The sequence below is a fragment of the Dermacentor silvarum genome, chromosome 1, assembly GCF_013339745.2.
Source record: "Dermacentor silvarum isolate Dsil-2018 chromosome 1, BIME_Dsil_1.4, whole genome shotgun sequence".
Lineage (NCBI taxonomy): Eukaryota > Metazoa > Arthropoda > Arachnida > Ixodida > Ixodidae > Dermacentor > Dermacentor silvarum.
The window spans coordinates 160949357-160974630 of NC_051154.1; the positions used below are offsets into that span (position 1 = coordinate 160949357).

Genomic DNA, 25274 nt, shown 5'->3' on the forward strand with positions numbered 1-25274 from the left:
ACGTTGTTTCGTGTCGCCGTGCGCGCCACACTTTAATCCCGTTTCGAGCGCAATCTGTGCCGCCCCATAGCGGCGGCATTCTGATCCACGTGGAGAAGTTCGCTTGCGGATTGTCAGCGCAGTCGCCCCCCTCCCCTTTATTGTGTTCTGTTCCCTTCCCCTTGCTTTCCTCTTCTGTTTTGATGCTGTTACTGCTGTTGTTTTCATTTTTTGTCTCCTTCGATCTATTCACCTTGTGCCCTTAGTCGATTTTCTTCCTTTCGTTTTCCGCGCGCCATCGGAAGGTTCAGAAGGCGCAATTTCCACACCGAAACATACTTATGCCTCCGGGGACAAAAAAGCTCCCCGGGCTCCCCGGGTCTTTCCTCCTATACCTCCTTTCGTTTGTCCCCGCTCTTGTTCGGGGAGGGACCGCGGTAGGCCCGCTTGCCCTGCGGCCGCCGACAGGGCGTTATTTCGGCACAATCAGCGAGGAGCCCATAAAACGGTTGCCGCACCAGTCCGCCCTCGACGCTCGCGTGTGTGCGTGATCGCGCGCCAGCGCACTGTGCGGACGCTTGCCGCACTGAGTCCCGAAGGGGAACCGCCGTCTCTGCGATAAGGAAGAGCGGCCAGGGCTCCCGGAGGAGCTTGGCATGCCATCTCCGTGCGCGGTGTCTTTCCCTGATGATTCTCATTGGGCTCCGCTAGCCTCATCTTCCAAAACCGCTCGCTGCGAGCAGGAGGGGGTAACGCAGGGAGCCTCCGGTCGTGGCTCGCAAGAGTCGGTCCTTAAGGCTCGGTGGCTCCCCTCTCGTTCACAGATCTCTGCTGCCTTACTGATGAACAATTCAGGATCTTCGGCCCCTTCTCCATGTCTTGTTCTGGGGCCCACAACTTGCGCTCGGACGGCCTGTGTCCAGAAGTGCCGGTTCTTTATATTCGCTCCGGAACAAAGCGGAATTTAATTTCGCCCTCCTTTCCTCTCTGTCCTCTCCAGAGCCGCGGTATATACGTCCGCGGAAACGAGAGAGTACTTTGTCCGAATGCATGTGCCTTCTTTTACGGCTGGCGGTCGACAGGACACGACTCACGACTACCGGCGTGGTCTCAAGCAGACTTCCAAGCCTGTATCGTACCATGGGCCGAAATATCCCTCCCACTAGCCGAAAATAAGGGCACAATTAATTGTTACAAGCTTCCTGGTAAACTTGTATTAAAAGTAATGGATGCGGTTTCACGCCCGAAAGCTGGAATGGTAGAGTCCGTACTATTTTCTGTCATAAGGATTAACTTCGGCCGTCTGATGCTCCTTTACGGGCAACTCTCGCGACTTTCTTAGATGTACAGTCAACCACAAAAGTTTGCGGACCACGCGAGCGCGTGGCCAAGAGACTCTTCGCGACACTTCCGCTACGTCACCAGCGATCGACAGCAGCGCTACGTTGAAGACGCATCCCTCCTTAAATCTATGGCCTGTCTATTTTCGCACTGTGCGCAAATATTTTCTACCTATCTCTTTCAACGTGACGCGCTCTTTGTTAGCCAGGGCTACTTGCTTATATTTTGAGAGCAGAATATCAGTACAAGTAATCAGACAGCGTATTCTTCGGCTGTTATCAGTTCTATTTTCGCGTAGCCACGCTGTTTTTTTTTTTTTTTCGTGAGTGCGTGAGTGAGCGGTGAGGCAGCCATGGGACACAGATGCTTAGTCAGTAGGCAGAATTTTTCTGTTCCTCCCCCATCGCTAAGTGACAGTAGCGGCCGGGATTTGATCGCCTGCGCCCAGGTTTTGCTGCGCAAAGCCCGAACCACCGCGCTGCTATAGTGGTTACATTTAGAAAAATAAGAAATAATCGGGTGCGATGACTCTTTTTATAACCCTTTGCGACACGGCGTCCTCGTTTGGGGACTCGAACTTCGGAGGCGCGTCCCACGCCACATGTTTCTTCAAATGACCTAAAACTCATTGTGCACATTCGTGTCCGCTTCCTGATGGGACAACTAGCGGTCAGTTAACTTCATTGTCCTGCGTATTGCTGCAGATGATCACTTTGCTGGAGACACTACCATGTTCGACAATCGTTCGACGTGCCGCGTTCGAAGACCAACGTCAAGAGTATTTTTTTTCTCCGGTCGACACGAATACAACCGAAAAAGCAAGTGTGCATGCGTTTCGGGCCTAATAGTTGATTCTTTTTATGCAAGCATTGAAGCTGACGGATTTCAGAATAATTAGATAATGAGTTATACGCTAATTAATTTTTTTTACTGAAACTCGCACAAAACAGCACATTGCTTCGTCTTCTTTCTTGGAATGTAATAGTGAGCGTCTTGAAATGATGCCATGCGCATTTGACGCATTTGCAGACAGTGCATCATAATTCGTGTCTGAAGGGGATGAATTTATTCACAAGACATTTACAGAAGTGTCATGAAACATAGGTCTCTCAATGATCTAGTAGGAAGTGAAATGTCCGCCGTTTTCTAGCACCTTATTGATGCGTGTGGGCATCGACTCGTACAAAGATTCAGTAATCTCCGGTCGACCGCGCAGGCTTTCCCATTCTTGTGCGATCGCTTGCCACAGCGTATCGGCCGTGCGGCCGCGGTTGGCTCGTGTGGACAGCCGTTTCTTCAACATGCCCCAGACATTTTCTATAGGATTCAAGTCGGCGCCACATGGAGGCCACTCAAGCTGGCAAACAGCATGTTCTTCTAGCAATGACTGGACGATACGTGCTTTATGGATCGGGCTGCGGTCGTGTTGAAAAAAAATAGCAGCCGTCGCTGAAGGGACCGTCCAGCGCATACGGAACGAGGTGTCTAGTGATGACGTCACAGTACCGTGACGCAGTGAAGGGCCCTTCCAGACGCACAAGGGGACCAAGGCCATCTTTGCTGATTGCTCCCCACACGCTCACGGAACACCGTCCACTGGATAGAACACTCTGTGTGTAATTAGGCAGATATCTGCAAGAAATAGCATACAATTGGGTTCCAGCGGCGCGTCTAAAAATGTTGTGATTCCTCTTGCGTATGAACTTTATAATGCTGTTATAGAGTTGCAATAGAAAACGTGCAAACATCATTAGATAGTACTGAAAGACCCACTGGCAGCTTTTAATTAGCTTCAGAGTAAGTAGTACTATGAAACAATCGTTAATGTTTTCAACATAATAGCACTACAGAAAAATCTCGTAATGTCCAAAAGCTCATTTTACGTGAAACATGTTGTGATGCAGAATTAGCTTCGTGGATTAACTGCCAATACACTGTAAACACACCTGCAGTTTAGTGGACGCCAAACCCGCTTCCGTTGGTCCCAGCGCGTGGAAAAAGTTGACTCGTCGCTAAAGATGACATCGCCCCATTTCTCTGTTGTCCAATCTTTCATTGCTGTAGCGAACATGAGTCGTTCTTGTAGCTGGCTGTCTGAGAGGCAGGGCTTCTGTGCTGCTACGAAAGACTGCAGGCCAAGCTCACTCAGCCTTCTTCTTACAGTCTCAGACGATACCGTGAGCGAGAGCGCTTCTCGGATATCCTCTGCACTTTGAAAAGGATCAGCCACGATGGCGGCCGTAATCAGGCGGTCCTCTTCCTCAGTCGTGGCCCTTGGACGCCCACTGCGCTCCATATCTGTGAATCTGTCATCGTCGCGGAAAGCTTGAATAATCCTATTCACGGCAGTCCGGCTCCTGTTGGTTCGGCGGCATATTTCGCGCTGAGGTATTCCCTCTATAAATAAACGCACAATGTGCCTTCTTTCGTCAAGTGGAACACGCAGCGGCATCTTTCCAAATAGGCAATCACCACATGGCCTGAAGCAAGTCTACTACGTTTTCAGCGACTGATGCGAAGATGCGCCTATGTGTGAAAGAAAATTTTCTATGCATCCGCTTTTTCTTTATTTTTGATGACAGTGAAACACCTCCCTACCCTTTCTCTCAAGACGCAGAAGCAGCAACACTCATTGGACCAAGATGCTGCCAACCAAAGTGCGCCAGTAAACGTCGCGTAAAAAAATCGTCGCAGCGCTTCGTGAAACTTATCTACCCACTGGCACACCAGTCGACAAAGGTTGCAGTGATTGCTCCGATACTGCTATCAAGCCAGATATGTGGCGGTCTTATCGCAGACAGCGCTCTGCGTCAACACAACGAACTAACAATGTCATGCACGGGAATAAAAAATTAACAGGCAGGCGAGTACCAAGAGGGCTCATATCCGGGAGAGCGCCCCTGTCGCCGCTAGGTGGCGTACCGCTAGGTGGCGCGGATAGGCAGTCTGGCACGCGCTCGCGTGGTCCGCAAACTTTTGTGGTTGACTGTACGGGTCGGATGAAAAGTTGTATCGTCTACGTTCCCCTGATTACTTTGGTCGTATGCAACAAACGGTGCCACTGGAAGTTGTGCAGTTCTCACGCAAGTTAATTTTTAAGATTGACATGCGCACTCGCGATTATTATCCTCGTCAGATTTCTACTGGCCACCCTGTGCTTGCCACTCGTGACATCAGTAAGGGAGCAGGAGCTGCATGGGAGCAGCAGCACTGATGGTTGCGAGGGGCTCTTGAAAACGATGTGGTGCAGGACTTTTAACGCCACGAGCGACTGTGTTCTACTAATCCACTGCCATAAAGGTATCGGCAGCGGCATGCCCTTGTGAGACAATCTTTCTTTATTATTTTTTTTTCTCCAAGAATAGCTGCTGTAGTTGTAGAATCTGTTGTATTTGAACGCATCCTCCCGAGATATCGCAACTATGCACTCCTGTTCCTTACGCGTGCCTGCTCTGAAGTCCCACGCAGCAGCTCTCTCAGCTGCCCTGTTCAGTTTTGGTTTGGATGTGGAACTTTTTGCATGTTTAAGATTATCGCTTAGTTCTTATACGGACAGAGCTTACTTACTTGCGCATGACAGGAGGTGTAATTAAATATACATATAGCCGCCTGTCTGGCATTTGAAAAATGTTGCAGTTTCCCTTATAACTCGTAGCAGTGACGCTTAGAGCAGTGCACAGGCGGATTTTTTCAGCCCGGCCCAGGCCCGTTTTTACGTTGGGCTGCCCGCCCGAGCCCAACCAAAAGTTTTATGGCGAGACCCGGGCCCCGCCCGGGCCCGAAAATAATCTACGTTACCCGCCCGGCCCGGCCCGCCACCGCTTTACCTTAGGCCTGAGCCCAGCCCGAGCCCGGCTCAAAACCGGCCCGAACCCGGCCCGAGACCGAGAAAGATCACCGAGCGGCATTTAAAAAAATAAAATAACGAAGAAAATTATAGGAATTTATTCTTAAGGCATAAATACATGTCACATGCAATTATGAACACCATTTGAGCGGTCTGAACGCAAATACCAGCGCGCGAAGTAGTACGAACGACCCTGCCGAGCAATAGCGCCAGCAGTTTCCAACGCCGCGATCTTGATGCGGCCCAATCCACTTCTATCACAGTGCCGACAAAGTATTTTTCCACGTCGGGCGCCTCACTGCAAAGCATGCACCACCCCAACCACTCGTCCCACTTAACTGTATCCTAGTACGCTCTAGCTGAAGCGCAGCCACGACCGGTCGTGAGCGCAGCGCATGGATGGAGTAAGTGGAGAAAGAAAGCTTCTCGTTCCTCCATGGTGCAGCGTAATGCGCTGCTTATAGGCGGCCGGTTGAGAACATGTGTGCAATCATGGATGGACGCAGTGCCATATTTCAGCGGCGTGACAAATTATCTTATCTTACCAGTCATCGTTTTACCAATTCGTCTTTCAAGAATCAGTAAGTCGCGAACGCGCTTACACCGCGCTGAAAACATTAATTACATTGATTTAGGTAAGGAATGCAATGACATCCTTTGATCTGAGGCGACTTCGGTCTTTCTGGACATTTACATGTTGTTCAAACAGCGCAAAATACGACGGTAGAAGAAAAGGGAAGTACACAGGAGTATCACTGCTAGCTTCCAGCTGCGCCGGGGCAACAAGTTTTTCAGAGTCGAGACGCGCGAGGTTAACTCGCTGCACGTTACATGCACACCACCAGAAAGCCCGAGCCCGGCCCGGGCCCGCGTCAAAATACTCGAGCCATGCCCGCGAGCCCGGCCCGAGCCCGTGAAAAAACTGCCCTACCCGGCCCGGCCCGGGCTGGGCCCGGGCTTTCGGGTAAGCCCGAGCCCGTGCAGTGCTCTAGTGACGCTCGCGCTCACGCACTATTACGCGCACTAAGTGTCGCACTGTTTCGTGCGGTATCGGATTCGTGCAGCCAGATTCCGTTAAGAATTTCTCGGTCGCAACAATGATCTCCTCCTTGCTACAGTGAACTGCAGACATTTAGCGTTCCCCTGGAATATCCGTTCGTGTTCATAATGACAGTGCGAAGTGTCGATTACTCTATACGGTGTCTAATACCGCACTTAAACTTTTACGTAAAAGGGGTAATGACACCACCTTTCCCAGCCTTCTTTTGTTGCTTTAAGTAAAGGTCTGGTACCTCTCAATCTCAGAAAAAATACAGGCCTCACAGTGCCCTAAACAATTTAACATAATAGCTTTTCTACATAGAGCTTCAGTTTCGTTTCCACCATGTTGTGACATCATGACGCAGTATGTGATCACGTGAGAGCAGGATACTGCGGCGTTTTGACATTCACTCCGGCTCGCACAGTCATCCGATATGCTTCTAAATTGGCCATGCCAACGAATAGCCGTACACGAGGCAGTAGAGATTGCAGAGCTCGACCGCGCCAGCAGCTGCCATGATTGGCTAACGCCCGCTAAACTTCTGCGCATACTGGATAGAGCTGGCCTCCACGTCTTCTTCGTGTTCTATCCCGTCGCATTCTCTGTTCCGGAGGCTGTCCTAAATTAAGTTTTCTTCTTCTACATGTAATGACAATAGTTGAACCCGTTTGCTTCGTCTTGGTTAGTGTTCTTTTAGCGCTCGGCTTCTTCTCACGTTTATTGGATGAAGCTGACGTCGTCTTGTTTTCTTCAAGATAGCATGACGCCTATAATAACGGGGTAGCCCGAGCAGAAATTTAAGAAAACCCGAACGAACCCAGCAGTAAGAAGCTAAAGGGTTGCGTTAGTAGAGAACCGTGGCTAAGTCCGGATAGGTAAGAGGAACAAGAACCGAGTCCTTCCATTTCACCGCAGGGAGGCGCAACTTCCGCAAACGAATACCACTCCCACCAACTTGGGGCTATCACAAATTTCGCCGGTCATTCTCTCCCTTCGGGCGTCTTCTCTGAGATTCGGCCACAGGAATGCTTTTCTCGTAATTCACAATTTCACTAGGGACACAAAACGACTACCTTGTTATATTTCTAAAGTTACGAATCATTTATTTTATTTCTTAATCTTCAATTACGTCATCTCAAAATTTTTTTATAGCTTTCTCCTCATTTCTACATTTATTTTTCGTTCTCTCACGCTTTGATATGCAAAATTGAATTTTGGTCACAATCTTGATAAAACACACCTGTAAAGCCACCTGTTTCCTGGTCAATCCGCATTGTTGGGTATGAGCCATTGTTTGGAAACAAGAACGAGAGCATTGCTCCCTCGAACCTGCGAATGTTCATTCTAATAAACACTGCACGAAACAGTCTCAGGCTTACTGGACATTATATTTGGCCAGCTATCGCGTCACTGCTGCGCGTTACGGAGGAAACAAATTTTATTTCACCAATGCAATATGAAACAAGGACCCACATTCACAAAACTTTTCGTATGCAAGCGTCGTTCCAGATTGGCCGTGGCCCATGCAGACGGGCGCCTCGATATCACATTATTCACATCGATCGTTATCATAGGTGACGGGCGCCCGAACATCGGCCAATGGGGAAATGCTCTTATGAATGAGAAGTTTTGTGAATACTGTGGGGATGCGCGACTCTCACGCGTCCCCTGATGTTGTTTTCCCCGCATGTCTCCTGTAGTCCGGCTTCTCTGCGTGGCTAAACCCGGCGGTGGTTGCGGCACGTTGCGAGAGATGGCGCTAGTGTCGCGATGCTAACGCCACCGAACGGCGAGGTCACTGGGGAGAAAAAGGTCAGAGGGCCTCTCTCTTTGGCTTGGGATCGGCGGCCAACACGCACGGACGCTTCGCGCGTGCGCCGGCCCGCTTCGCGCGACCGTCGCGCGAGGCTAAGAGCAGGACACCGGTATGGACGAACACGGATCGTTCGAGCGCGCCACCGTTCGCGTGACTGTACACGTGAACGACTAGGCGATAGTGTCACAGCATGGGGCGAACATATTCGCTCGCTATCGGGTCGCGGTGAGTCGGACTTCCTTGATTTGTCGCGCGCCCGTGTGAATGTTCTATTGGTTGTAATTGGGCTAGTATGTATTAGTGCATGAAAGGTGCAATAAATGCCCTTTTGATTGCACTACTGTGTTGTCGTTGCTTTGTCCGAAGAGCCCGTGTGAGACCCCACAATACCGACCCTAATTTACACTTCCTCTTTACTTAAGATTTATTGTTTTGCCAGAGCATGCGCGCAGGCAACTAATAATAGCAAGAGATATTGAAATTACGCAGAACCTTCTTTTGTGTAATCCTTAACTCGTTCTTAGTCTTCCTGTTATATTTTTATTTTGCTATTAGTATGAGTTACGTTTTCTTTTTTGATAACGTGGACTGAGGAGTTAAAAACTAGGCTACATCTTACTTTCCGCCACAAGTCTCTTGGCAACAAGAAAAATAAATCGGCGAAGAAATTTAGTTTTCGGTGTTAACAGAAAGCACTGAGACGTTTCTAGATATATACGTACGCTGGTTCAGGACGATAATTAAGCTCGTCGCTCTTGATGTTGGGCTGAAAAATTAATTGAAACAGCCCTTCTTTCTTTATGTTTCATTTTTACGTTCTTTTTCCCCGCTCGTAAGGTTCTGTGGTTAACGTTCTTACCTTTCCTATTGCTTTTTTCTCTCCCTCTTTAAAACGTCAATCAAGAAAGTACTTATGGAATAGGTTTTGTTTGCTGACATTGAGGCGACCTGTAAATTTCAGCAATGCGTCGCAATGGAATGGGATGGAAAAACTTTATTGAGGTCCTTCGGAACGAGCACAATCACGTAGCGGGCCGCTCCCACGTCGGGACAGAAAGGCCTAGCCTCTCCACCGCGTGCTCACGTACAATTATTGTGAGAAATCCGTGTGATTTACAATCATTTTCTCTAAAAAGATCACGGTATAATCTTCCCGCGAAGCAAGAGTGACGGCAGCAACGGCAGAGACCGTTGCCGGAGACGACCCCGCTATAGTTATAAGGTGCCTGGTAAACGCCCATGAGAAATACCCATGCAGTGGCAACCCTTTTGTCGCGAACAGGTCTGGCAAAAAAAATGAATCGTTTGTTTAGGCGCATTTACGAAGCAAGGCAAGTTTAATATAAATACAAAAACCCCCAAACTGGTACACACATGACCCGCCGTTAAAGCCGCAGCCATCTTTGCACCTCAGAGACCTACTCCCGCTGCGACTGATCATTGTTATCCCGTCTCTGGATGGACAGGACCTATAAACATTCTCACCCGGCACGCATTGGAATGATGATTGCCATACATTTGTGCGATCATGTTGTACAAGTGAGAAGGCCATCAAACAACACCTTTTGATTCATGTGTCGCAAGCCCACACCCACGCACGCACGCACGCACACACACACACACACACACACACACACACACACACACACACACACACGTATATATATATATATATATATATATATATATATATATATATATACATTGCTTCAATGCATAAAGCGACGTTTTGTTAAGAAATTAACTGGAACGCCAATGCATTTCTCCGCAAAGTTCGAAAGTTATCTCGAAATTCGTGTCATCCCGAGAATTCTTTCCAAGTGGATCCGCCTTGCGAACTCCATGGCTACATTTTGTAAATTGCAATATGGGCCATTAGGTAATTAGTTAAAAACTTAATTAGTGGATTTTTGTTAGTTATTCGATTATGCATTGCAATTTCTTGTGCAAGTAATGTCCGGCTCTTCAAGTAGAACAGCTGATGAACTAGATTGTGCTATCTGCCACAGGCAACCTTTAAGAATTTTTGAAAGTGTTCGCTAAAACACCTTGCATATATATATATATATATATATATATATACAAAACTCAATCTCAATCTCAATTATACTACATAATCCATCTTTCCGAGCTCATTCTATCGTTTAGTTAAAGGTGGTCACGTTCGTAATATCATCTTCTGGACACTTACTTTCGCATATACGTTGGACCGGGCCTGTGCGCTTTTAGACAGTAATCTCAGTTTCCTCTTTTTTTCTTTTTCTTGCATTTCGGTTTCCTGCTAGCGTAGCCCATTTTGATTTCCACAGTCAGTTGCTCTGGCAGAAATCAGGGCTGTACTACAAACAGCGTCAAGCGTGTGTGTGGAGTGCGCCTCGCGATCGAAGGAACTCCCCTTTGAATGGGAAACATCGAGCGGCGCTCTGTTTTTCACTCTCGCGTGCACCCGGAATAGAATTTGTGCCTCACCCTATATCAAGTTACGGGTTCTTGCACCGAAAGTTATGGAAGAACGAAAGAAAAAACAGAAGCGAGAGCAGTGGAGCTGGTCTGCGCTGGAGGAGGCGCGGCGTCTGTTACGACTCCTGATTTCCGAAACCAGAGGACTACTCGCTGCCGGGCTCAGCGCCGGAAAGTAAGGCAGGCGAGAGGTATAATGCAGAATGTGCGGAAGAAGAGGAAAAAGTAGAGAAAGAGAGCGACTGGCGTAAAAGTGTGAGCAAGGCGCGCGCGCGGCGGCGAGCCGCCCTATTACCGCCGAGCCATTTAGCCGCGGTGGCGTTGTTCTTGGGCGCCGCGGAATGCTGGTGGCGGCCCCGGGGGACGTGACCCCGTTCGCGAGCGCCTTCGGGTTCGGCTGCTGCCGCGGCGGCCTGCATTTGAACTCGGTGTCAGCTGCCGAACCAGCGTCACGCAGGCCCAGGGCTGCTGCTGCAACTCGTGGCACACCGGGGCGCGCAAGCAATGGGCGCCACCTGCGCCGGTCATCGTCCGCGCCAACCTCCCACGCATCTGCCACTTTACGCATGTGAGCGCCAGTGGCAGCGACAAGCGCTTCTTGTAACGGCGCAGCAGGCACGCGCGCAATAAACGCCCCCGCTCGCATCGTTTGCCTGGGTACTCAAATACACGGTCGTCAGATTGATGGTTTTGGTTATTTCCTTATTTTCTCTCTTTGTGCCCCTCTTTCTTGGGATACTGCATACGCAACGCTGATGACGGTTCTCAGCACAGAATTCACTAACACACAATAGTTAAAAACAATATAGCCCACTTTTCTTTTTTCTTTTTTTTTTCTTTTTCGATCTGGCATCCGGCTTGCAAAACTGAAGAACTTAAGATTATTCGACAGTATAGTATATTGTAGACAAGAAAGAAGGAAAAGAAGAAGAAGCAAAAATCGCTGCTAGTTCCGCTCACACATCACAGGCTGCATCAGAAGCAGCATAGCGAAGCCAACATCTGTACGGCTCAGCTGTCATGTCACGCGCACGAAACTGCTCCGGGCACAGGAATGTGAGAACTATTGCTTTAGAAATTCTATAAAAAAATACGCAATAAAATCTCTCTGGTTCAGCTTTGACCATGCCCAACACTTTCTCCACTCATTTAGCTTGGCGTTGCCGTCACGTGGCTGTCTCTGATTGCTGTCAAGCGCCGCACAGCGCGAGGGCATCACATATACGGAAAGCGCTTAGTCGGGGACCCGTAAGAAACAATAAATGCAGAAGCGGTATCATAACATTCGTCAAACCCGACTGCCTCATAATCCCATTTCATAATCAAACAACTTTTTTTGCGTTCTGTACGACGCGTCAATAAGCAGCACTTGAAGTTGCGTTACTTGATATGTAAATAAACTGATCGAATGGAACTTTGTAATAAAACGATAACAACGCGATGGTCGAGCAGCGAGAGAATAAACATGATTAACCCAGTGTTCGGGTCTTCAAGCTTAATACTTACGATGTCTTTTCGCTCGTTTTCCTCACACGCCAGTTCCACAATGTTCTCTGCTCTAATATCCGCCACGTACGAACTTTTTTTCGGAGAGATGGACCAGTGCGGCAGGGGATCCAAGCATTCGGCTATACCCGCTCTGTCGCTTGTTCGCTTCAGCGATGATCTCATCCAGGGCAGATGTTCAAACTTACAACATCACGTTCAAGACCCGAAAGAAGTGAAAGAATGTGTGTCCCTTGCCAAATGACCCAAAACACATAACCCTTTAAGACAGTCATAGTGCTAAGGCCTGTCGGATATTTCGCGAAATACATTGCTATATTGCGTACAGTATTATGGTATAGTCACCTTATGCATTGCTTTGTGTAGGGTAGCCAACAAGACGCATTTCTGCTTAACAGCTTGCCTTCTTTCTTTCTTTCCGCCCACTCCTTTAGCATCGCTTTAACTCGACGTGTTAAACTGCCCAATATGTTCCAATCCAAAAATTGTTTTCAACAGCATCACGTGTATTACGTACAACCGCAGTAAACTTCAAAGCATTGCCGTGAAGCGTTCATAACCAAATTTCAACAGAGAGACTTGAATTGAAACAGAAGAGATATGTAGCTAGAGTTACTTGAGATATCGATGGCTTAATTGAAATTACGCATGCAACGTATTTATCGCCACTAAAATTGGCTATTCGTCTACCCTAGAATCTTATTTCAGCCTTGCAGGACACCTCAACGAAATTCTAAATGCGGCTGGAACTTAGGGAATAGCTAGTTAATTCTACAGCTCGACGCATATCAGCCAAAACCCATCTCAGCTTCATGCGTGATGAAGAACATTTAACGCTCCGCGCTGTTTCCGTGCGGATCATAAAGGGGACTTCCGGGCTGATGCCGAAATTCTGAAAAACGAGCGATGTTGTTCAGACGCGGCATTATTCTCCGCGCCCAGCGGCCTTAGTGAAATTTAAGTTGTGAAGCTGCCGATAGAGGAAGCACTGGAGCGTGTCAGACGCGCTGGACGTCGCCAGTCGACGGCGAAAATTTCGTCACGGACTTTGCGCTCCCTCGGGGATCCAGCGTCGGTACACTGGCTCCCCGGAGGGCGAGAGAGGCGGCGACGCACGCAAGCCAATTCCGCGCGGGCCATTACTGTAAGCTCACTTCAACCCTTGCAAGCGCACTTGCCGTGGCTTGCTTCCCTCAGCGCTGCGGCGTTTACAGGTGCTGGGACGGCGGCGCGCGCCCCGGGCACGTGTCAGCGGACAGAGCCTATACTGCAAGTGGCGCCCCGTATACTCCAGCTCTCCCTCGCTCGTGCGCCCGTCTTCGAAGCAGCGAACGTATGCGCATAGTGATGAGTGCTCCCACGCCGTGTTGTTACTCGCCTCTTTCTATCCACCGTGTACACTTTCCGTCACTGACAAGCCTGACAAGCTGTCTGTAAGTGCGCGACGCCGGCTGACTTTCTTTTTCTTGGTGTTCTTTTATCGACTTATTTTTCATTTTGTTGTATCCATACTGTGCACGGCCCGTTTTGAGTTGGCTCCATTCATCCGCTCCTCCCCATTTATTTTTTTCCATGCACTTTATTCCTTTGAACTCAGTCGGCGACCGCTGAGTCTTGAGGACATCTCAAGCAAAGCGGAAACAATGAATCTGAACAGCGTTTTTCCGGCTGCTATACATTCGGTGAGAATTTTCCCGCGTGGCATACGTGATTGTGTTGTTCAGTTCCTTCAGGGACGCAGCCTCACGAAGGAACAACAAAAAAGAAAAAGACGTGGCAGGGGTAAAGGTTTGGGCACGGCTCAGCGGAAATGAACTCGCGGCTACGAATTTCTGTCGCCATTGCACGGAAAACGCACAACCTTTTTGCGTAAACATGAACATGCTGTGTACACAAAGCGCTCGGACGTGTTGGGGACTCATACTTGTCCCGTTATCTTTAGATGGTTTAGTGTGCATTATGTCTCGCCGTTATGCATCTTCGATATACTATGTTCAGCCGGACAGCATGTAGAGAGCAGTACGCTTGAGCGACAGGTTTATTGTGCCCCGTTGAAGAGAGGAGGGAGGTAGGGAGGGGGGCAATACGAAAAGGAATACCCGGATTCGCATTCAAGGAGCCATGGCGGCTCAAATTCTTCTTTTTTATTATTATTAAATGTATTTAAGGAGAGGTGGGTGCCTATATGTGGCGCCGGCTACTCCTCTTCTCTTACATGATAGTTGTCGTCGGAAAGTTGTCAGCAATCACAAATCTGGGCTAATAAGCACATGGACGAACATTCACGTACTAAGTATTGCCTGCAATATAAATAAATGTTCGCCCAACAGAAGAGTTCATATAGCATAAATATTCACCAAGCCGAACTGTTCACACACAACACATGAGTTCACAAAGCATAAATGTTCACAAAACCAAGATGTTCACACAGATGTTGTGCACTTGCGAATTAGGTCGCTCTTGAATGCCGCACTCTCTAAATACAGCAGTCTTGTACGCAGACACAAATGCTACATAAACACGAAGACGCAATAAACATGTAATCAAGAGTGCCTGTTAATAATATCAAGACCAGCAATAACTGTTATCTGACTTATTATTTTCGTGATATTTTTTATTTTTCCAAAAATTGCACTAAGGTGCACGCAGCGATGTTTTCGAAGTTTTTCTGGCGGCCATGGACCCAAAATGTTTCCTAAGGATAGTGGCCGTCTATCCAAGCCATGTAGCTTTTCCGAAAGCTTCTTGCGGGGAGCATCATGTTTTTTACAGTGTGGAAGAAGATGTTCTATGTCTTCTTCAGCCTGTTCACATGACCATGTAGCACTGTTCGTTTTTCTTTTCCTATACCGGACGTTTTTAGTATAGGCAGTCCGTAGTCGAAGCCTATAAACTGTTGTTTCAACAGATCGGATAATTTTAAATGGAATATTGAATGCTATTCCAGGGTCATATTATACAATTGAGAGTTCTGCGCATCATTTATGAACCAAGGTTTCTTGTACAATCTACCGCATAGTTTGATCAATAAACATCGCGCATCACTCGTTGCTAGAGGAACTAGTGATAATTTATTCTCTTGATGCGCTGCACTTGCCATGTGATCAGCCAATACATTTCCTGTGATTTCACAGTGACTTGGAATCCAGTGGAAAGTTATGTCGGGTGGTAGATCTTTCGCTATGGCGTATGTCTTCTGTATTTCGTATGCCAATGTGCTGTTTGTTTTTCTTAAGCTTATTTCATTTAAGCTCAGCAATGAGGCTTGCGAATCACTCAGAACTATCCAGCGAAGAGGTGCTGACCGATGACATATGTAACGTAAAGCAGAAAGTATTGCATAAAGTTCTGCCATTGTGGAAGTTGTAAATTGGCAAATTGTAAATTGTAATTTGGCAAAGTCTTCTCCGAAACATAAAAGCACTTAACAAAACGAACCTTTCAGCGCTAACGCAGTTTGGCACATAATCCCATGCGAGGTTCAAATTCGTACGTCACGAATAACGCTTTCTTCAAAATGAATTCAGTTAGCTTTTTTTTTTTTTACTTCTTACTGCTCAAGCATTGTTTAACGAGAAAACTCGCTCTTAAAGATATAATTACGTAATCATGAGGCGTAGATTCACTGGAAACCACGCATACATACCGTCGCAGTATAGTATTTTGTTGGGCGGCCATGCTCGAGGCGCTTTTCGGAATGCGTCTGTATTGGGACACATATTATTTCTCCTTTTACGACACATGCTCTTGCATCCCTCTACGAGTGCCTGTAGATCTTACGCATCGGCAGGTATCGCTTGTGTGGCACACCACTTATTTGAGACGTTTCTTCTTCGCTTTCTGTGAGCTTTGCCTGTGCAATTTTCTTTCTTTTTTTTTTAAATGCTTACTTTTTCTTTTTCCCTCGCTCCCCACTTGCAGATTGTGAAGATGATGATCGTGGTGGTGGTAATTTTCGCCGTGTGCTGGCTGCCGTACCACGTGTACTTCCTGGCGACACACCACCACCCGGAGATCACTCAGTCTGACTACATCCAGCACGTCTACCTGGCCATCTACTGGCTCGCCATGTCCAACTCCATGTACAACCCCATCATCTATTGCTGGATGAACAGCAGGTACATTCGAGACAGTTCAGTGTAGCCTTATTTCCTAGACTAACGTTATCTTATCAAAATGTTATCTTAGCAGCTCAATGAAGGACCGGGGTTTATTATATACGCCAGCGAAGACATGCACTGTATTTCAAATTTTGAGTGCAGCGCAACGTCGGTATACATATGCACGAGCATACGTCGGCGTACTACTTTTAATAAAATCGTACAACAAATAACAAACAATATCATTTTCTAAAGCCGTACACACATACGCATTACTGCAACCCAGAACCCTGCTCCTGTGGTGTCACGTTGAAAAACACAAAACGGGAAAGTCGACCAAGAGAGAAGTTCACGGAAACAAGAATTCTTGAAGTGATTGAAAAACGGTTGAACTAGGAATCTCGCTGGAGCCAACATTTCGACAAGGGAACTTGCCTTAATGTGGTTTGGGGCGTGTTGCGGCCCTGATGAAGACAAGTCCCATTGGCGAAACGTTGGCTTCAGCGGAATTTTTTGTTCGACCACTTTTTATTTTAGCGGGAAAGTGCAGAAGTAAAGCCTACAAGATTCTCTATGTAACGCAATTTGTTATTCCATTTGCCCACATACATACATACATACATACATACATACATACATACATACATACATACATACATACATACATACATACATACATACATACATACATACATACATACATACATACATACGTACGATACATACGTACGTACAGTACATACATACATACATACATACATACATACATACATCATACATACATACATACATACATACATACATACATACATACATACATACATACATACTACATACATACATACATACATACATACATACATACATACATACATACATACATACATACATACATACATACATACATACATACATACTACATACATACATACATACATACAATACATACATACATACATACAACATACATACATACATACAAACAAACAAACAAACAAAGGAACAGTGCATGTGTGCACGGGAGACCCCCATTCCAGTTCATGCAGACTAAGAACTACATAGTGCTCAAGATTCACTTCTCCAATTTTTTTAGCAATTTCCCGTTGCCAGATCTCAGCAGGACGACATTGTTGGCGGCGCCCTGATAGTGGTGGTGCGTTGTGGACACAGGTGTACTTAGCCTGGCGATCTAGATCACCAATAGCTCCGCCTGAGCGTCTCTTTCATTGTCATTGGGGTATTCACCATCTCTCGAACAGTTCGTTGTCTCTTAAAAATGTGAGAATAAGACATGAAGCTTCCTTGAGGGCTATAGCAGGTCCTTCCGGAAACACAAGGTGTTGAAGACATGGATGTTGGAGGCCGTTATTTTCTAAGTTCAAAAGTAGAGCGGCCCTTTCACCACGGTAGATTGGGCACGACCAGAGAAAGTGTTCGATGTCTCCTGTCTCATTGCGCGAAGTACACAGTGGGGAATCGGTACGTCCCGTCTTAAATAACCATGCATGGGTATACATTATACTGATCCTGTCCCTATTCGGTGCAGCAACGAGGCTTCCTCTGGACGACACCGCCTGGTTACGCGGAGCGCATGTGGCGGACTCCAAAGGGATACAAAGTGAGCACGGATATCCGATTCCGTGACTTGATTCCTTTTTGGCACTTTGACTTTAGCGGGATGGGAGAGTGCTACGTACGTAAGAGCGTTGCCTCACGTCGGTTAATCCCGGGTGGAGGTCGGAGTTGGAGCGAAGGGTTCAGTTCGCGTAGCCTGGTGCGCCTTATATTTGAGGTGTACGTTCCACTCAGTTAAAGATAGCTTGCGTGCCAGGTGACGAAGCTGCCTTGCAGCGTCTGTCCTGGAAAGAGGAATGGGAACGCTGTGTTGTTCTTGATGTGACTGTCGGGCAGCTTTGTCTGCGAGATCGTTTCCACTGATCCCGCAATGGCCAGGGAGCCACTGGAAAATAATTTCTTGGCATTTCTGTTTGACGTCGTGGTGCAGTTTGACAATTTCGTATACGTTAGCTGTTCGTGAGCTCCACGTCGGAGAACTGCCTGCATACTGTGTAAAGCCGGTCTTGAGTCGGAAAACACGGCCTATGTACCAGGACTATCACGTCAATAAATTGAAGTGCTCTGCGCAGAGCCATAAGCTCTGCAGCTGTGGACGTCGTGACATGTGACGTCTTGAATGGCATTGCTACTCCTCTCGTCGGTATAAACACAGCACCACCAGAACTGGCCGATGTAGTCGATCTGTCCGTATAGACGTGTACATGACTGCTGTATCTCTCGTACAACAGGAGTAAGCTCAATTGTTTTAGTGCAGACGGTGATAGTTCTGACTTTTTCTGAAGTCCTGGAATTCTGAGTTGTACTTCAGGACGGCACAAACACCATGGAGGAGACACCGGCCTGGCCGCAGGTGCGTACCCCGATGTAACCGAGGCACGATATGCAGTGGCAGTTGGGCTATATGACGTGTGGGGTCTTTCCATGGTGAGTGCGGCGAGGTGGTGGCAAGGACTCCGGGCAATGTGCACGACATGTGCACGCATTGTCTCGACGGCGATGTGCGTCGTGATTGAATAATCTTGAGCAATTGCGATAGTTTCAACCGTTCACGCACTGCGTGTTACTCCAAGGCATAGTATAAGAGCTTGCACCTGAATTCTCTGAATTGCACACAAATTAGTTTTGCAGGTGTTGGATATAACAGGTAGGCTGCACCGGAGGAACCCAACAAACATCCTGTATAGCTGTAACATGGATTGTGTGGACACCCCCTCGTTCTTTCCTGCAAGGAACTTGAACAGATGACAAATAGACATCAGGCACTTTTTCACGTGGTTGACGTGAGGAGTCCAGGACAGATCTCTGTCAATCACAACTCCCAAGAACCTGTGACTCCTGCTGAACGATATCACTTGTCGGTTGATTGATATGCCGTATGCAGACATTGGCTTCCGCGTAAATGCCACCACTGCGCACTTTTCCCACGTCACCTCCAGTTATTGTTTGCGAAGTTATCATGATGTCGATGAGGCCGCCTTCTGAAGCCGAACGCGAAGCTGAAGCCGTGTCACCCTTGACGTCCAGATACATATGTAGTCGGCGTAGATAGAGAGCTGAACGGTGCTTCGCAGGTTTTAGATTAGTTCAATAAGAGTTAGATTAAAGATTGTTGGGCTTAGTACTCCGCCTTGAGGGACTCCGTGGCTACTGTAATACTGGGGCGTTGGGCCATCCCCGGTGGGCACGTAGAATAATCGCATCTGTAGGTAGCTGAGAACCCAGAGCCACCAAGTCCTATTACTTCCAGCGCTTTAAGTATGGCTTCTTGGGTGACGTTGTCGTAAGCCCCTTTAACGTCTAGAAACAAGGCAGCAGACAAGCGTTTACAAGCCTTCTGGAATTTGACACACGTTACCAAGTCGACAATGTTGTCTATAGACTAATGACAGCGCTTGAATCCTGTCAACGTGCTCATAGTGCTCTAGGGACCACTCCAGTCGCGTTAGAACCATCCGTTCCGTTACTTTTCCTACACAACTTTCAAGCGCGATCGGACGGTAAGGCGAAATGTCCAAAGGCGACTTGCCAGCTTTGAGTAGCGTAATCAGGCGACTTGACTTCCATTCCTGGGGAAAGGTGCCTGTCTACCACGAGTCCTTGTACAGGAGCAGGAGTGCCGTTCGAGCTTGTTCACCAACGTTACACGGAGCGCGGTATGTAATGCCATCTGGTCCTAGCGCTGAGGAACGCCAGCATAAAGCAAGCGCAACTTCAAGTTCGTCCAGAGAAAAAGGGCACTCCATACGGGGATCACGTGAGGATGGTGAGTGGTCAGGAGCCTGCATTCCAGTGGAACTTGTTACACCGGCAATCCTCCTACAGAAGTATTCTGCGACTTCAATCTCGCTGCATTGTAGGTAAAGGGCGAGGGAATTAAACGGGTGGCGCTGTCCAGGGGTTGCACGGAAGCCCCGAACAGTTCTCCATATATGAGACAAAGGCTTTCGGGGATCCAAAAACTCGCTTAAAGACGCCCATCGTTGTGAAGCCAGCTTATTCATTCGATGCTGTATTTTCTTCTGTGTGCGTCTGGGCAATCTCAAATCATGAATGGACTTTGTGGGCCTATATCTTCGTTCCGCACGGCGGCTAAGTGCGCGAAGTTTCTCTAGCTGGATGTCGAATTCGGTGCGTGCGGAGCTTTTCAAAATCGAATGTGTTGCAACCTGTAAGGCACATTTTATTGCGTCCCCTATGCTGGATGGTATCTCGTCTCGACAGCAGTCTTCCAGGATTGATTTAAATTTCGGCCAGTCGATGGATTGAACGGCACCGGAGAACTTGGAGTTAGTCAGCCTCTAAATCGTGAGATAAGTTGGAATGTGGTCACTTCCCCGCGTTTCCAAATCCGAGAACCATTGAACTATATTCTGTTAAAGGAGCATGAAACAAAGCTAAGGTCGAGACAGCTGCTATATACGCCGTTCCTCGCAGATATGTGGGGCTTCCGCCATTTAACAAGCAAAGTTCTCGTTCAGAGGCAATCGACACCAATCTTCTGCCCCTCGAGTTAATCTTGGAGCTTCCCCAGAGGTAACGGTGGGCATCGAAATCCCCAGTGATCACCCATGGCTGTGGAATCGTTGTCAAAATTTCCCGAAAGCGCTCGCAGTTTAGACGACTAGATGGTGATAAGTAGGCTCCCAGAATTTTGAAGGTGACTTTGCTCTTCTTCACAGTCAAACACACGTACTGGTTTTCATTGTCAGGTGACACTGGATGATGAACATATGTCAAGTCACGGCGTATGAAAACAATAATCTTGCTGCATTGCCCGTGGGTGGAGCACATAATGCACTCATACCCGGACAGTCTGATGGAAGATTACAGGTTTGGCTCACAAATTACAATAATTGGAAACTGATTCACGAATACAAACTGTCGAAAGTCGGACATGCGCGACTTAAGTCCTCTGGCGTTCCATTGAAAGACAGATGCATTCTGGACCTGCTCTCTGAACGATGACTTCTGGCGGGCCATTGCTTTACCCTAGCGCCGCAAGCACTGGACCCAGGGTGTCCAGAACCTGCAGCGCGCTCTGCACCGACGGGGTTTTCATGTTGCTGAGTAGAACACGCATAGCATCGATCAGTGACCGCAACTTTATTATAACCTGGCGATCATCAGTCATCGTTGGAGCAGCGGTTGGTGAGGGTGTCGATGGAGGTGGCCTTCGAGGTGTCTCCGTGGCAGGTTGTGCGCTTGGAAGTGCGGGCCTCTCTTCGGGATGATCGACTCTTCTCACTTTCTTCGGTTACACGGCATCTTTCATGGTGGCTCTCCGCGTTCATGGAGAAGCCGCTTTGGCGGAAGACGTCGTGTTGCTTTGTGCGGTTTTACGTTGCGCTCTTCGGTGGCGATACCATCGCCGTCGAAGTGTAGCGGCAGCCTCGTTGTGTGTGGAATGATCCCGAACCATGCGCTTTAGGACTGGGAATTCTTTCCGCACCCGCGGGTAGTCCTTCGATGAGGCTTCGTGGGAACCGCGGCAATTAGGGCACTTCAGGACGGTCGCGCGGCAGGCGTCTTCCAAAAGGGATTCAGCGCACCGCGGGCACACAGCATTGTTCACACAAACGCTTTTTACGTGGCCAATCTTGAAGCACTTGTCACATTGCAGGGGCTTCGGTGTGTATGGTCGAACTGGATGGCGGACATGACCAACTTTGACGTGAGAGGGAAGGCAGTCTCCCTGAAACACAAGCTTCACGCAGCCTGTGTTTCCGAGTCTGGTGAGAATTAGCGATGAGCGTGCCTTCTGTTGCTGGCTTAATTAATATTGGCAAATCGTCGCTCGAAGTGAAAATGTCGACGTCATAAATGACGCCAACAGTGCCGTTACCGCCTGTAGGAATCTGTGATAGTAGTTTTACTTTGTCAATTTCCGTGACATTCCGAAGGCTTTGTAGTGCGCTACGATGTAAAACGTCTACAGCCAGGACATTCTTCCGTGAGTTTATTCTCACATCCTTAATCTCAATCGGCGCAATACACTCGAGTAACGTAGAAAGAACCTGCCTGTTCAGGAGCCGCAAATTGGTCATGGGGTCCACGGGCAAGAAGAGCACAGTGTGCGGCCAGCGCTATGGTATATCCTTCACGGTGGAGACACTTGACGGCGATGACGCCCGCAGCAGTCTTTTTTTTGCTTTTCGGCTCATGACAATCTTGAAGAATCGCAGCTATCCGAGTCCAACTCGGTGGCCTCGCTGTCAGTGTCAATTGACTGGCTCCCGCGTTTCCTGGACGTAAGCCGACCTGACGGCTGCGCGCCAGGAAGGTCCTCAGAAGTATATTCTTCCATTGCCGCAACGAGGGAGCGGCAGCTCCCAGAGATTGCAACGAAACAAAGCGAAAACGCAGTCAACAGTGGAAGCGTTAAACTAAAGAATCACTTCGTCATCGTCAAATGCCCAGGGTGGGTCTATCTTTTGGTGGCGATGGGTTGTAGCAACAGGTGGGTTTAGCCTTGTGATCAAGGCCGGTAATTGCTCCACCCGAGCATCTCTTACAATATCACGGCGGTGTTTCACCGCATGTTCATCAAACAAGTCTCTCTTAAGAATGCGATAAGGGGACGTGAAGTTTAGTTGCGGGCTTTGACTGATCCTTCGGTGAACGTAAGGTGTTGCAGGTCCTTTTTTTTTGCAGATTCTCCAGGAGAGCGTCCCTTTCGTCTTAGAATTTCGGGCACGACAACATAAAGTTTTCAATGTCTCCTGTCTCATCGCATGCCGTACAGTTCGGAGAATTGATATGCCCCGTCTTAAAGAACCATGCTGTTGCACTAGCAGATCGCATCCTTATTCGATATAGAAGGACGCTTCCTCTCGACGAAATTTCTTGGTTACGCAGGGCATATGTGGTGGACCCCAAAGTGATCGACCCAAAGTTATTTCGAATGTCAGATTTCTAACATGATTACTCTTTTGGGCCTTGACTTTGGGAGGATGATAAAGCGCTGCGTATGTAAGATCATCAGTGTTTTCGTTGCCAGCTATACCAATGTGGGAGGCACTCCACTGAAACTTTACTGGGAAGCCTTTGTTGCAGAGTTCTTTCACGAGGGCTAGTGTTTTTCACGGGAATTTGATGGATGGTAGACCACCATAGAGTTGTGGCAACGCGGCCTATGAGTCCAGGAAAACCACATTCTGTGGAGCTAAAGTCTTTAGTTTGCGCAGAGCAGCAGCTATGGCCACACCTTCCACAACTGTCGATGAGGCTATACAGTCCACACGGCCAGACAACGTATATCTCAAAGAGGGAATATAGAATGCAGCTGCGCAGCGGTCTTCGTCTACTTTGACAGAGACATCTTTGTATACTTGTATGTGATTAGGGTAAGTCCTGTTCAAATATTCCACAACAAGCAACTTGGCGTTTGTAGATGGAACGCAGCTCTTAGACTGCAATCGTGGTACACTCAACTTGCATGTGGTAATTTCGAATTTCCAGGCCGGGGCTACCTTTTCCCTCTGTTTCGAGCAGCGCAGTCCTAAGACTCGAAGCGTGTTCAGTACTACATAAAAATGTGAGCGCGGCCTGTTACCTATACGTCTTAAGAGGGCTTTGCCGGGCGAAGACTCACTCAAATGTAGTACGTGGCTGGGTCATGAGAGTCTGGAAAGCCTGAAGTCGCAGAGGGCGTGACTCAGCTTCGTAGAGCACTTTTTTGATGGATGCCGGCTGAGGGACTCCCAGGCACAGTCGAAGATCTTTTCTGTGTACGGCTTCTAAGCGCTTGTATTGACTATCTGAGGGTGACATCAGAGGTAGCTGGTATAGAATCCGACTGGTGCAACTCTGTATATCGCCGTAGCATCGACGTCGGGTGGTTGCCCTAGCGTATGCCAGCGACTCGCTTGAGCACATGTAGCCTCTGTGACGATGACGCCACAACGTGGTCAACAGCGCGGCGCATGAGTAGCCTGTGGTCCAAGGTAATGCCAAGAAATCTGACGTTGGTGACTTGTCGAATGTGGTATTCGTTCAAATTAGGTTTCAAACGTGTAGATTTTCTTTTAATTCCAGGAAATAGTATGAATGATGGTTTCTCTGCTGATACTGATAAGCCAAGCGTCGCCAAGTGTCCCTGAGTGGCATTTACCGCTCCCTGGGCTATTCGTGCGAGGCGATGATGCTGGTAGCTGTAGACCCATTTGTCAATATCATGGGCGTCTATAGACATCTTCACTGGTGTTCGATGGTTTCGTATTCTTGGTAGACTAGCCATGGCAATGTAATTAATAACAAGGAATATAAAATACTCCCCCTACGGTATGTCGTGAAATACGCCTATTTCATCGCTCAAAGTGCCGCCAAGACGAAGTCTGGTGCGGCCATCATTGAGAAACGTTTGAATGAAGTGCAAGAGATGACCCGTGATGCTTATAGCTTGTAACTGGCTGATGGCTGTTTGAGACACATAGTCGTAAGCCTTGGAAACATCAATAAAAACAGCAAGTGTGGACAGGCCATCCGTACTATTACCGTACGGATGGCCTGTCGACACCTGCTGTTTTTATTGATGTTTCTATGTGACTTAGCAGGTCCAGCACATTTTCTTTAACACAGAAATGCTGCCGAAACCCTGTCATGCACTACGGTCATTTCCGACTCTGCTCGACGTACCAAGTGGGTTTTGTGCACGCCATCTTCTCCATTAGCTTCGCTGCACAGGAGGTCAACGATACTGGTCTGTATGAGTCCAGAGCTGCAGGATTCTTTCGATTCTTCAGAACCCGTACTACCCATGCTACCTTCCATAAATGTGGGATATCCCCTCTCGCGAACACTTGGTTAAATAATTCCAGTAAATCACGTCGTCTCTCAACAGGTAGGTTAGTCAGCATCTGGTTACCGATAAGGTCAGGGCACACCAGACAACGACGTCAGAGGCTGCTCATAGCTAGTTCCAACTCTCTCAGAGTGAAAGGAGCATCCATCAGAGACGACGGTAGCGGCGGAGGTGGGTTGGTTGTGCAGGCCTACCTGCCGGAAGAGTATAATTGAGCAAAGGCATTCGTAAGACAAGCGAGTTTCGTGCCTAACTTCAATGCTAGGGCTTTAAATGGCTTGTTCAGTCGAAAGTTTCCAGTAAGG

At 48.0% G+C, this 25274-nt stretch overlaps 2 protein-coding genes across 4 annotated transcripts in view; one reads left to right on the forward strand and one right to left on the reverse strand.

The window, feature by feature from the left end:
- Positions 1–25274, forward strand: part of LOC119436305 (tachykinin-like peptides receptor 99D) — a 729947-nt gene that overhangs the window by 699103 nt on the left and 5570 nt on the right. For all 3 annotated transcript variants that reach the window (XM_049656881.1, XM_049656884.1, XM_037703119.2), the window contains one exon: positions 15913–16109. In XM_049656881.1, the coding sequence (XP_049512838.1) occupies positions 15913–16109 (197 nt within the window). The remainder of the gene's footprint in view (positions 1–15912; positions 16110–25274) is intronic.
- LOC119432753 (uncharacterized) overlaps positions 1–25274 on the reverse strand; it is a gene marked incomplete at its 5' end in the record, with an annotated part of 185237 nt that overhangs the window by 94973 nt on the left and 64990 nt on the right. The window lies entirely within an intron of this gene.